Genomic DNA, 8,840 nt, shown 5'->3' with positions numbered 1-8,840 from the left:
CTTTCCTTCCTTATTCCCTCCTTTCCTTCCTTCCTTCCTTCATCTGTCCTTCCTCTGTCCTTCCTTCCTTCCTTCATCTGTCCTTTCTTCCTTCCTTCATCTGTCCTTCCTTTCTTTCTTCCTTCCTTCCCTCCTTCCTCCCTCCCTCCCTTCCTTCCTCCCTCATTTCCTTCCTTCTTCCTCCCTTCCTTCCCTTCCTCCCTCCTTTCCTTCCTTATTCCCTCCTTTCCTTCCTTCCTTCCTTCCTTCCTCCCTCCCTCCCTCCCTTCCTTCCTCCCTCATTTCCTTCCTTCTTCCTCCCTCCTTCCTTTCCTTCCTTCTTCCTCCCTTCCTTCCCTTCCTCCCTCCTTTCCTTCCTTATTCCCTCCTTTCCTTCCTTCCTTCCTTCCTTCCTCCCACCCTCCCTCCCACCCTCCCTCCCTCCCTCCCTCCCTCCCTCATTTCCTTCCTTCTTCCTCCCTTGCTTCCCTTCCTTCCTCCTTTCCTTCCTTCTTCCGTCCTTCCTTCCTTCCTCCCTTCCTTCCTCCCTCCTTCCTTCCCTTCCTTCTTCCTCCCTTGCTTCCCTTCCTCCCTCCTTTCCTTCCTTATTCCCTCCTTTCCTTACTTCCTTCCTTCATCTGTCCTTCCTCTGTCCTTCCTTCCTTCCTTCATCTGTCCTTCCTTCCTTCCTTCATCTGTCCTTCCTTTCTTTCTTCCTTCCTTCCTCCCTTCCCTCCCTCCCTCCCTCCCCTCCTTTCCTCCCTCATTTCCTTCCTTCTTCCTCCCTCCTTCCTTTCCTTCCTTCTCCCTCATTTCCTTCCTTCTTCCTCCCTCCTTCCTTCTTCCTCCTTTCCTTCCTTCCTTCCTTCCTTTCTTCCTTCCTCCCTCCTTCCTTTCCTTCCTTCTTCCTCCCTTGCTTCCCTTCCTTCCTCCTTTCCTTCCTTCTTCCGTCCTTTCCTTCCTTCCTCCCTCCCTTCCCTTCCTTCCTCCTTTCCTTCCTTCTTCCCTCCTTTCCTTCCTTCCTCCCTCCCTCCCTCCCTCCCTCCCTCCCTCCCTTCCTTCCTCCCTCCCTCCTTTCCTTCCTTCTTCCTCCCTCCCTTCCCTCCCTCCCTCCCTCCCCTCCTTTCCTCCCTCATTTCCTTCCTTCTTCCTCCCTCCTTCCTTTCCTTCCTTCTTCCTCCCTTCCTTCCCTTCCTCCCTCCTTTCCTTCCTTATTCCCTCCTTTCCTTCCTTCCTTCCTTCCTTCCTTCCTTCCTCCCTCCTTCCTTTCCTTCCTTCTTCCTCCCTTGCTTCCCTTCCTTCCTCCTTTCCTTCCTTCTTCCGTCCTTTCCTTCCTTCCTTCTTTCCTTCATTCCTTCCTTACTTGAGGTGCAAATGACATAACTAGTAAGGTGTGTTTAAGGGTTAACATGAAGTTGATGTTGAGATGCTGGTTGGAGCTTTGTTCAGCGGTCCAGTGAAGGTGTTAGTGGAGTATTATATGATGCACAGCTCTTTTCATCTGGAGGTTTTTATATATAAAGCATCGTTTTCAGTGAGAGGTTGGGCTCTGTTGTGATTATCAAAGCTTTAAAAGCCTTAAACAGACAACGTGCACCAGGAGATACAGACTCTTTAACCTTCCTGTTGTCCTCCTGGGTCCTTCCTCTGTCCTTCCTTCCTTCCTTCATCTGTCCTTCCTCTGTCCTTCCTTCCTTCCTTCCTTCCTCTGTCCTTCCTTCCTTCCTTCCTCTGTCCTTCCTTCCTTTCTTCATCTGTCCTTCCTTCCTTCCTTCCTTCCTTCATCTGTCCTTCCTTCCTTCCTTCATCTGTCCTTCCTTCCTTCCTTCCTTCCTTCCTCAGATCTAAGTTCAGCTGTTAGGGTAAATGTTCCCTCTTTCTGTCCTTTCTTCCTTCCTTCATCTGTCCTTCCTTTCTTTCTTCCTTCCTTCCTCCCTCCCTCCCTCCCTCCCTCCCTTCCTTCCTCCCTCATTTCCTTCCTTCTTCCTCCCTCCTTCCTTTCCTTCCTTCTTCCTCCCTTCCTTCCCTTCCTCCCTCCTTTCCTTCCTTATTCCCTCCTTTCCTTCCTTCCTTCCTTCCTTTCCTTCCTTATTCCCTCCTTTCCTTCCTTCCTTCCTTCATCTGTCCTTCCTCTGTCCTTCCTTCCTTCCTTCATCTGTCCTTTCTTCCTTCCTTCATCTGTCCTTCCTTTCTTTCTTCCTTCCTTCCCTCCTTCCTCCCTCCCTCCCTTCCTTCCTCCCTCATTTCCTTCCTTCTTCCTCCCTTCCTTCCCTTCCTCCCTCCTTTCCTTCCTTATTCCCTCCTTTCCTTCCTTCCTTCCTTCCTTCCTTCCTCCCTCCCTCCTTCCTTTCCTTCCTTCTTCCTCCCTTCCTTCCCTTCCTCCCTCCTTTCCTTCCTTATTCCCTCCTTTCCTTCCTTCCTTCCTTCCTTCCTTCCTCCCTCCCTCCTTCCTTTCCTTCCTTCTTCCTCCCTTGCTTCCCTTCCTTCCTCCTTTCCTTCCTTCTTCTGTCCTTTCCTTCCTTCCTTCCTTCCTTCCTTCCTCAGATCTAAGTTCAGCTGTTAGGGTAAATGTTCCCTCTTTCTGTCCTTTCTTCCTTCCTTCATCTGTCCTTCTTTCTTTCTTCCTTCCTTCCTTCCTTCCTCCCTCCCTCCCTCCCTCCCTACCTTCCTCCCTCATTTCCTTCCTTCTTCCTCCCTCCTTCCTTCCTCCCTCCTTTCCTTCCTTATTCCCTCCTTTCCTTCCTTCCTTCCTTCCTTCCTTCCTTCCTCCCTCCTTCCTTTCCTTCCTTCTTCCTCCCTTGCTTCCCTTCCTTCCTCCTTTCCTTCCTTCTTCCGTCCTTTCCTTCCTTCCTTCTTTCCTTCATTCCTTCCTTACTTGAGGTGCAAATGACATAACTAGTAAGGTCTGTTTAAGGGTTAACATGAAGTTGATGTTGAGATGCTGGTTGGAGCTTTGTCCAGCGGTCCAGTGAAGGTGTTAGTGGAGTATTATATGATGCACAGCTCTTTTCATCTGGAGGTTTTTATATATAAAGCATCGTTTTCAGTGAGAGGTTGGGCTCTGTTGTGATTATCAAAGCTTTAACCCTTAAACAGGCAACGTGCACCAGGAGATACAGACTCTTTAACCTTCCTGTTGTCCTCCTGGGTCCTTCCTCTGTCCTTCCTTCCTTCCTTCATCTGTCCTTCCTCTGTCCTTCCTTCCTTCCTTCCTTCCTCTGTCCTTCCTTCCTTTCTTCATCTGTCCTTCCTTCCTTCCTTCCTTCCTTCCTCAGATCTAAGTTCAGCTGTTAGGGTAAATGTTCCCTCTTTCTGTCCTTCCTTCCTTCCTTCCTTCCTCTGTCCTTCCTTCCTTCCTTCATCTGTCCTTCCTTCCTTCCTTCATCTGTCCTTCCTCTGTCCTTCCTTCCTTCCTTCCTTCCTCTGTCCTTCCTTCCTTTCTTCATCTGTCCTTCCGTCCTTCCTTCCTTCCTTCCTCAGATCTAAGTTCAGCTGTTAGGGTAAATGTTCCCTCTTTCTGTCCTTTCTTCCTTCCTTCATCTGTCCTTCCTTCCTTCCTTCCTTCCTTCCTTCCTTCCTTCCTTCCTCAGATCTAAGTTCAGCTGTTAGGGTAAATGTTCCCTCTTTCTGTCCTTCCTTCCTTCCTTCCTCTGTCCTTCCTTCCTTTCTTCATCTGTCCTTCCGTCCTTCCTTCCTTCCTTCCTCAGATCTAAGTTCAGCTGTTAGGGTAAATGTTCCCTCTTTCTGTCCTTTCTTCCTTCCTTCATCTGTCCTTCTTTCTTTCTTCCTTCCTTCCTTCCTCCCTCCCTCCCTCCCTCCCTCCCTCCCTTCCTTCCTCCCTCATTTCCTTCCTTCTTCCTCCCTCCTTCCTTCTTCCTCCTTTCCGTCCTTATTCCCTCCTTTCCTTCCTTCCTTCCTTCCTTCTTCCTCCCTTGCTTCCCTTTCTTCCTCCTTTCCTTCCTTCTTCCGTCCTTTCCTTCCTTCCCTCTTTCCTTCATTCCTTCCTTACTTGAGGTGCAAATTACATAACTAGTAAGGTGTGTTTAAGGGTTAACATGAAGTTGATGTTGAGATGCTGGTTGGAGCTTTGTCCAGCGGTCCAGTGAAGGTGTTAGTGGAGTATTATATGATGCACAGCTCTTTTCATCTCTAGGTTTTTATATATAAAGCATCGTTTTCAGTGAGAGGTTGGGCTCTGTTGTGATTATCAAAGCTTTAAAAGCCAAACATGGATTTTATCTGGGTGGTTCTCAGTCGCAGCAGCTTTGTCTAAATGGTTCAACTGGACAAACTTTGCTAACTTTACCAAAAATAAAAGCTTTCTCTGTGATCTTGGTTTACCAGTGGTGTAAAGTACAGCAGTGTGTAGTCGGCTCACATTTCAGATGTCTATGAGTTGTTAACAGCTCCACCAAATACTGATTCTTCCCTCTAAACTTCTCACATGCTTTCATTTCAATAAATGTTCAAATGATCCAATATTTCCAATATTTTTTCTTCTTTCCCATTAATCATCTCAGCAGCCCTCACATTTATCTGCTGACCCTTTGGAGGGGCCCCACCCCTAGGTTGGGAACCACTGGACTAAACTAGCTAACTGTATATAAAGTAGTATAAACTAGCTAACTGTATATAAAGTAGTGTAAACTAGCTAACTGTATATAAAGTAGTATAAACTAGCTAACTGTATATAAAGTAGTGTAAACTAGCTAACTGTATATAAAGTAGTATAAACTAGCTAACTGTATATAAAGTAGTATAAACTAGCTAACTGTATATAAAGTAGTGTAAACTAGCTAACTGTATATAAAGTAGTATAAACTAGCTAACTGTATATAAAGTAGTATAAACTAGCTAACTGTATATAAAGTAGTGTAAACTAGCTAACTGTATATAAAGTAGTGTAAACTAGCTAACTGTATATAAAGTAGTATAAACTAGCTAACTGTATATAAAGTAGTGTAAACTAGCTAACCGTATATAAAGTAGTGTAAACTAGCTAACCGTATATAAAGTAGTATAAACTAGCTAACCGTATATAAAGTAGTATAAACTAGCTAACTGTATATAAAGTAGTGTAAACTAGCTAACTGTATATAAAGTAGTGTAAACTAGCTAACTGTATATAAAGTAGTATAAACTAGCTAACTGTATATAAAGTAGTGTAAACTAGCTAACTGTATATAAAGTAGTGTAAACTAGCTAACTGTATATAAAGTAGTATAAACTAGCTAACTGTATATAAAGTAGTATAAACTAGCTAACTGTATATATAGTAGTGTAAACTAGCTAACTGTATATAAAGTAGTGTAAACTAGCTAACTGTATATAAAGTAGTGTAAACTAGCTAACCGTATATAAAGTAGTATAAACTAGCTAACTGTATATAAAGTAGTATAAACTAGCTAACTGTATATAAAGTAGTATAAACTAGCTAACTGTATATAAAGTAGTGTAAACTAGCTAACTGTATATAAAGTAGTATAAACTAGCTAACTGTGTATAAAGTAGTATAAACTAGCTAACTGTATATAAAGTAGTGTAAACTAGCTAACTGTATATAAAGTAGTATAAACTAGCTAACTGTATATAAAGTAGTGTAAACTAGCTAACTGTATATAAAGTAGTGTAAACTAGCTAACTGTATATAAAGTAGTGTAAACTAGCTAACTGTATATAAAGTAGTGTAAACTAGCTAACCGTATATAAAGTAGTATAAACTAGCTAACTGTATATAAAGTAGCGTAAACTAGCTAACTGTATATAATGTAGCGTAAACTAGCTAACTGTATATAAAGTAGCGTAAACTAGCTAACTGTATATAATGTAGCGTAAACTAGCTAACTGTATATAAAGTAGTGTAAACTAGCTAACTGTATATAAAGTAGTATAAACTAGCTAACTGTATATAAAGTAGCGTAAACTAGCTAACTGTATATAAAGTAGCGTAAACTAGCTAACTGTATATAAAGTAGCGTAAACTAGCTAACTGTATATAAAGTAGCGTAAACTAGCTAACTGTATATAAAGTAGTGTAAACTAGCTAACTGTATATAAAGTAGTATAAACTAGCTAACTGTATATAAAGTAGTATAAACTAGCTAACTGTATATAAAGTAGTATAAACTAGCTAACTGTATATAAAGTAGCGTAAACTAGCTAACTGTATATAAAGTAGTGTAAACTAGCTAACTGTATATAAAGTAGTATAAACTAGCTAACTGTATATAAAGTAGTGTAAACTAGCTAACTGTATATAAAGTAGTATAAACTAGCTAACTGTATATAAAGTAGCGTAAACTAGCTAACTGTATATAAAGTAGCGTAAACTAGCTAACCGTATATAAAGTAGTATAAACTAGCTAACTGTATATAAAGTAGTATAAACTAGCTAACTGTATATAAAGTAGTATAAACTAGCTAACTGTATATAAAGTAGTGTAAACTAGCTAACTGTATATAAAGTAGCGTAAACTAGCTAGCTGCAGTACTTTTACTGTAATACTACAACAAGACTAAAACAAGAATAATCCAAATATATATATATATATATATAAAATCCAGTTTATCAGTCTCATTGATGTATGTGCTCATGCAGTCTGTGTCTCCTGTTTTCAGTGGCGGTGCATGTGGACGGAGACTTCTACGTCAGCGGTGGAGGCCTCAGGTCAAAGTTCAAAGTGGGGCGGATCACCTTCCACTGGGGGCGCTGCAACGCCTCCTCAGAGGGCTCCGAGCACAGTCTGGATGGAGTCAAATACCCTTTAGAGGTGAGACATCATTAACATAGAGACATGGAGATCAGGAATACATAGAGGGAACATATCTCCTCCTCCTCTTCCTCCCCCTCCTCTTCCTCTTCTCCCTCCTCTTCCTCTTCCACCTCCTCCTCTTCCTCCTCCATCTCCTCTTCCTCCTCCTCCTCCTCATCCTCTTCCTCCTCCACCTCCTCCTCTTCCTCCTCCACCTCTTCCTCCTCCTCCTCTTCCTCCCCCTCCTCTTCCTCTTCTTCCTCCTCTTCCTCTTCCACCTCCTCCTTGTCCCACCCTCATTTAAATCCTGCTGTCTGCTCCTGTTGTCATTCACACAGTTATTCTCAGTAGATCAGCTGCTAAACCCTTTATGTTGGTGTTTCCTGTAATTTGTCAGCTGTCATAATCACAGTGACTCCTAACCTGCAGCTCTGCCTCTGAACAGCAGACTGAGCGGATCCTTAATGATGCGTGACGGCCATGTTTCTGTTTCCTCCTCCAGATGCAGATCTACTGTTACGAAGCGAGTCTCTTTAACTCTTTAGATGAAACCATCAAAGCTGGAGGAAGAATCACAGCGCTGGCCGTTCTGTTTGAGGTGAGAACTACAGTAAAGTACTAGTACTTCAAACTGTACTGCAGTAAAGTACTAGTACTTCAAACTGTACTACAGTAAAGTACTAGTACCTCTAACTGTACTACAGTAAAGTACTAGTACTTCAAACTGTACTACAGTAAAGTACTAGTACCTCTAACTGTACTGCAGTAAAGTACTAGTACCTCTAACTGTACTACAGTAAAGTACTAGTACCTCAAACTGTACTACAGTAAAGTACTAGTACCTCAAACTGTACTACAGTAAAGTACAAGTACCTCTAACTGTACTACAGTAAAGTACAAGTACCTCTAACTGTACTACAGTAAAGTAAAAGTACCTCTAACTGTACTACAGTAAAGTACAACTGCCATCTGTCCTTCCTGTCTTCCTTCCTTCATTCCTTCCTTCCCTTCCTTCCTTCCTTCCTTCCTTCCTTCCTTCCTTCCTTTCCTTCCTTCCTTCCTTCCTGCCTTCACCTCATGATTTATTTACTAAATATAACAAAAAATATTGATTTGAAAGAATTAAAAACAGTAATATTTGTATTCATTAACATGTTAAATATTAAAAAATGAGTAAAATCTTAAAAAATAAAATAATAAAAAAATCTTCATCAACATTTTCATCAGTATCTGGAGCAGAAAGCTTCACTTTTACTCCTTTCCTATTGCTCATGTTCAGTCTGTAGAGAGGGGGGGGGGGGGACGGGGGGGGACGGGGGTGGGGGGGTAGGTAGCATCACCGCTGTACTGTAGTAACACCTCAGTGCGTTTGAACAGTCTTGATTCATATTTTGGCTTCGCTATCGTCTCCCAGCTCTCGACGGTGCTCTCAGAGTTCGAACCGGCCGACTAAACAAACTTCCTGCTCGGCTTCGTGTAGTCACGTCGCCTCCGGCTGCGTTCGCTGGCTCCAACCGACAGAGGCCACGCTGGAACACACTCAGAGCAGCGTCTGATGTGAAGCTCCAGGCTGTGTGTGTGGCTGTGTGTGTGGCTGTGTGTGTGGCTGTGTGTGAGTGTGTGTGTGTGTGTGTGTGAGAGTGTGTGTGTGTGTGTGTGTGTGTGGCTGTGTGTGTGTGGCTGTTTGTGTGTGTGTGTGCCTGTGAGTGTGTGTGTGTGTGTGTGTGTGGCTGTTTGTGTGTGTGGCTGTTTGTGTGTGTGTGTGGCTGTGAGTGTGTGTGTGTGTGTGTGTGTCTATGTGTGTGTGAGTGTGTGTAGCTGTGTGTGAGTGTGTGTGTGTGTGTGTGTGTGTTGGCAGGTAACTCGGCCTTCGCTTGGACATTTTTAACTTTTCAAAGTTCATGTTTTATGAAGTCTGGCAGCAGTTATAGAAGCTGAGAGTCTGATGTTTGGATCAGATGTCATTCACCTTTTTTCTTTTCTTTTTTACCTCAGTACTTTCTCTCTCCATTGTGAAATACATAATGCTTCAAAAATTATGCAGTATTACAGTAAAAGTACTGCAGTATTATAGTGATGTAGTATGCAGTATTACAGTAAAAGTACTGC

General features: G+C 42.8%; 1 protein-coding gene across 1 annotated transcript in view; it reads left to right on the top strand.

The window, feature by feature from the left end:
- ptprz1a (protein tyrosine phosphatase receptor type Z1a) overlaps window positions 1-8,840 on the top strand; it is a 116,677-nt gene that overhangs the window by 11,479 nt on the left and 96,358 nt on the right. Inside the window, exons 2-3 of the mRNA XM_053319383.1 lie at window positions 6,598-6,749; window positions 7,234-7,329. Of these exons, the coding sequence (XP_053175358.1) occupies window positions 6,598-6,749; window positions 7,234-7,329 (248 nt within the window). The remainder of the gene's footprint in view (window positions 1-6,597; window positions 6,750-7,233; window positions 7,330-8,840) is intronic.

The sequence above is a fragment of the Scomber japonicus genome, chromosome 5, assembly GCF_027409825.1.
Source record: "Scomber japonicus isolate fScoJap1 chromosome 5, fScoJap1.pri, whole genome shotgun sequence".
Classification (NCBI taxonomy): domain Eukaryota; kingdom Metazoa; phylum Chordata; class Actinopteri; order Scombriformes; family Scombridae; genus Scomber; species Scomber japonicus.
This window is presented reverse-complemented; position numbering and strand designations above follow the sequence as displayed.